Source organism: Oncorhynchus tshawytscha, unplaced genomic scaffold (assembly GCF_018296145.1).
Source record: "Oncorhynchus tshawytscha isolate Ot180627B unplaced genomic scaffold, Otsh_v2.0 Un_contig_1368_pilon_pilon, whole genome shotgun sequence".
Classification (NCBI taxonomy): Eukaryota; Metazoa; Chordata; class Actinopteri; order Salmoniformes; family Salmonidae; genus Oncorhynchus; species Oncorhynchus tshawytscha.
The window spans coordinates 87,093-91,498 of NW_024609717.1; the positions used below are offsets into that span (position 1 = coordinate 87,093).

The 4,406-nt window shown below is 45.8% G+C and overlaps 1 protein-coding gene across 1 annotated transcript; it reads right to left on the bottom strand.

The window, feature by feature from the left end:
- Positions 1-220: 220 nt before the first annotated feature.
- Positions 221-3,761, bottom strand: LOC112230073 (zinc finger protein 2 homolog). Its single transcript, XM_042317207.1, has 2 exons — positions 2,979-3,761; positions 221-2,824 (listed from the first exon to the last, which is right to left on the bottom strand). Exons 1-2 carry the CDS (start codon positions 3,643-3,645, stop codon positions 1,566-1,568), a joined length of 1,926 nt encoding a protein of 641 aa, XP_042173141.1. The 5' UTR covers positions 3,646-3,761; the 3' UTR covers positions 221-1,565.
- Positions 3,762-4,406: the final 645 nt, after the last annotated feature.

A 4,406-nucleotide genomic window follows, 5' to 3' on the forward strand; every position in this document is an offset into this window, starting at 1 on the left:
CAATTTCTGATCTCACATGCCTTAATTGTATGTTCCTGTATAAGTAAAAGCAGGAAATGCATCACATATGCCTCTACTGCCATTCATACCAATCATTTTTTTATTTTATTTGACTATGCAAGTCAGTTAAGAACTATTTATTATTTACAATGACGGCCAAACCTTAACCCGGACGACGCTGGGCCAATTGTGCGCCGCCCTATGGGACTCCCAATCACGGCCGGTTGTGACACAGCCTGGAATCAAATCAAGGTCTGTAGTGACGCCTCTAGCATTGAGATGCATTGTCTCAGACCGCTGCACCACTCGGGAGCACTAATCAGACTGGGTTGGTTTCTCCCTGACCAGAAAGGTTGCCATTTTCGGGCCATTCCGGAATTTTGTAGGGTTTACGACTTAGCCCCTCAATTCATTTAATAGGATCTCTATGCTTGGAACCACTATTAGTTAGTTTAATTAAACATTTATATAAAAAAAAATCTGTGGATGTATTAAACTTCAAAGGGGACATACAGCACTGTACAGCCTTAACTATGGAGTGTGGATCAATGAAACGGGTTATCAGCCAACTCAGTCACACCCACATTACAATTCTAAAGAGTGTACACAAATATTAGCGTCATAGCTCTTATTGCGGGACTTTGACTGTGGGAATTCACCTCACTATTCAGCCTACAATGTGTATTGAACGTTTGTATGGCACTGTACAGCCTTCCCTATGGAGTGCGCACCCATGAAATGGGGTATCAGCCGACTCCGTGACCCCCCACAGAACAACTCTGTAGACTGTACATGGCTCTTAGTGCGGGACTACATACACACATTGTAGCAAATTCACATCAATAGGATTCATAAAGAAGGATTTTCTTACCTCTTCATACCATTTTGTTTAGGAAGTAATGGTGATGTGTTGCTCTAACATGTGACGTGGTTTGACCGTTTTAGCAGTTCATCACGGTTCCACTGGATGGAAGAAAGCAACTTTTTACTCTGTTTTTATTAAGGGTCGATAGTTTCATCTTGTGGTTGAACGGAGCTACTACACCCACCGTATTCATCAACTTCACTGACCTCTCTTCAATCAGGTCAGTTGGGTGGTGGCAATACAACCAGGCATCCTGAACGCTGCCCAAACTTAGCACTAACAAGCAAGAAAAGTAAGGTAATATAATCAATTTGCACAAATAAAACGTTCCCAAAAGGAGAGTAGCTGTCAGTGTTGTAGTACTCGAGACCAGGACTCACGATTTTCATGACTCGACTCTGACATGGACTCGGACTCCACCTGTTGTGACTTAGTTGTCAGAAGTCTCTCTCTTTTGCATAATTCAACATATCTATTTAGCCTAACAAATGTGCAACACGAGCCTGGTTTTCATCCAATTGAAGACAGATTTTCATGTGAATATTCTAAAATCCACATCAATAAACTGTTTCCCACCAGTGATGTTTCCACCAAACAGACAGATAGAAAACAGTGCATGATGACAGAGAGCACATAAAAGCTCCTTTTCCATTTAACTTTTGATGTAACAAATAAAAATTGAACTTTTTGACTTACTCGCCTAAAAAGGTTCGATGGAAATCTGGTTAGTGTCAATATTAATTAGATATGTAGATGCCCAGCTTGGCAACACAATTATAAGGCCATGGTCTGGCACTGCACTGTGCTTTGCCTTCTGATGTTCCTTCAGGCTTTGTTTCCATTTAAAACAATTCCCACACTGATCACAGCTGTACGGTTTCTCTCCTGAGTGTCTTCTCTGGTGTTGCTTTAGATTTCCTTTCTCATTGAAGCTCTTCCCACATTGGGAGCAGTGGAAAGGCTTCTCCTCTCTGTGTACTCTCTGATGTTTCTTTAGGTCTCTTACCCAACTGAAGCTCTTCCCACATTGGGAGCAGTGGTGTGGCTTCTCTCCACTGTGTATTCTCTGATGACTCTGAAGGCTTCCTTCCAATTTAAAACTATTTCCACAGTCAGAGCAGTGGTGAGGCTTCTTTCCTGTGTGCGTTAGCTGGTGCCCCTTCAGAAGTGATGACTGACTGAAATCCTTCCCACACTGGGAGCAGTTGAAAGGCTTTTCTCCTGTGTGAGTTAGCTGGTGTCTCTTTAGGACTCCTGTTTGACTGAAACTCTTCCCACACTGATCACAGCTGTATGGCTTCTCCCCTTTGTGTATTTTCTGATGTTCCTTTAGATTTCCTCCCTTGCTGAAGCTCTTTCCACACTCAGAGCAGTGGAAAGTCTTATCTCTTGTGTGTATTCTTTGGTGTTTATTTAGACTTTCTTCATCACCGAAGCTCTTCCCACAATGGGAGCAGTGAAAAGGCTTCGCCCATGTGTGTATTTTCTGGTGTCGCTTCAAATTGAATGACGAACCAAATGTCTTCCCACACTGGGAGCAGTGGAAAGGCTTCTCCCTTGTGTGTATTCTCTGGTGATACTTTAAGGCGTCTACACGACAGAACCTCTTACTACACTGGGAGCAGTGGTACGACTTCTTTCCTGTGTGAGTAAGCTGGTGCATCTTCAAGCTGCTTGGTGTCTGAAATCTCTTCCCACATTGACCACACGGGTACATCTTCTTTATTTTGAGAGTCTGTTGGTGTGGTAGGAGGTGAGTTGGACAAATAAAGCTGCCACTGCAATCTGTGTAGGGTCTTGGCCTACAAGTGTGCCTTCTCAACTCCTCTGGATCATAGAAACTAGTGAAGCAGTCCATGCAGTGGTGATGTTTCTGTCTTGAGTTCCTCTGTCTGTGTTTATGGTTTCCTGATGCTGTGGAACTGGGCTCACTGTCTGAACCTGGGTTGTAGCTCTCTCCTGTGGGAATATGGACAGATATATGGGGTTAGAATCAGAAAGGAAACATTGAAAGGGGCTTTAAAATACTTTTGATGCAAGCAGAAGCCCTACAATGGTTTGGGAATCTCCTGAAGCCACCAAGTCACCAACTTCTCTCCACACCTGAACTTACCTGGGTCACTGATACTATCTACTGCTGCCTCCTCTTCCCTTCGATCTGGAGCAGACACTTCATTGTTCTCCTCCTCTTCCCTTAGATCTGGAGCAGACACTTCATTGTTCTCCTCCTCTTCCCTTAGATCTGGAGCAGACACTTCATTGTTCTCCTCCTCTTCCCTTCGATCTGGAGCAGACACTTCATTGTTCTCCTCCTCTTCCCTTCGATCTGGAGCAGACACTTCATTGTTCTCCTCCTCTTCCCTTAGATCTGGAGCAGACACTTCATTGTTCTCCTCCTCTTCCCTTCGATCTGGAGCAGACACTTCATTGTTCTCCTCCTCTTCCCTTCGATCTGGAGCAGACACTTCATTGTTCTCCTCCTCTTCCCTTAGATCTGGAGCAGACACTTCATTGTTCTCCTCCTCTTCCCTTCGATCTGGAGCAGACACTTCACTGTTCTCCTCTTCTTCTTCTTTGACTGTTCTCTCCCCATGCTCTTCTTTGACTGCCATATCTACTTCCTCTTTGACTGCTCTCTCCTCCACCTCCTCTTTGACTGCTCTCTGATCTACCTCTTTTACTTCTATCGCCTCCTTGATTCCTCTCTCCTCCCATTCCTCTTTGACAATCACATTGAGTTCCAGTGGTTGACTGCAGTCCTCCAGCTTCACTGAGACCATCTCTGGACCCTGCTGTGAGGTTCTCTGGGCTGGAACACCACAGTAAGAACCTGGGGACTCTGTGGACTCCTCCTCCTCTTTGACTGCTCTCTCCTCCTCCTCCTCCTCTTTGACTGCTGTCTCTCCTCCTCCTCCTCTTTGACTGCTGTCTCCTCCTCCTCCTCTTTGACTGCTGTCTCCTCCTCCTCCTCCTCTTTGACTGCTGTCTCCTCCGGGGACTCTGTGGACTCCTCCTCCTCTTTGACTGCTGTCTCCTCCTCCTCCTCCTCTTTGACTGCTGTCTCCTCCTCCTCCTCTTTGACTGCTGTCTCCTCCGGGGACTCTGTGGACTTCTGTTCAGACATGGACGGCTAGAGATGGATCCAAAAGAGGAAACACATTTAAGGTGAGTTTCACTAAATACTGGAGCAGCTTATCTAGTAAAAGGATAGCTAGACCATGCAAAATATTCCATGCACTAGGAATATCTGCTAATAAATTCAACGTGCTGGCTCACGTTGCTGTGGCGATGGGAACAATACGGTGTCAAGTCCGATTCAAAAGTCGAACGCTCACGAGATGGCTCGCGTGAGCAAACACTGAGTGGATGGGTGGGATTCGTGGTGAGGGTAGGCAACAACATCTCCTCCCCGCTGATCCTCAACACTGGGGCCCCACAAGGGTGCGTTCTGAGCCCTCTCCTGTACTCCCTGTTCACCCACGACTGCGTGGCCATGCACGCCTCCAACTCAATCATCAAGTTTGCGGACGACACAACAGTG

Bases quoted from the DNA above. Each gene is read 5' to 3' on its own strand.
- LOC112230073 (XM_042317207.1), bottom strand. From the start codon at position 3,645: ATGGTCTCAGTGAAGCTGGAGGACTGCAGTCAACCACTGGAACTCAAT. The intron at 2,825-2,978 runs GTAAGTTCAGGT...ATATTCCCACAG, and splicing joins AGATAGTATCAGTGACCCAG to GAGAGAGCTACAACCCAGGT.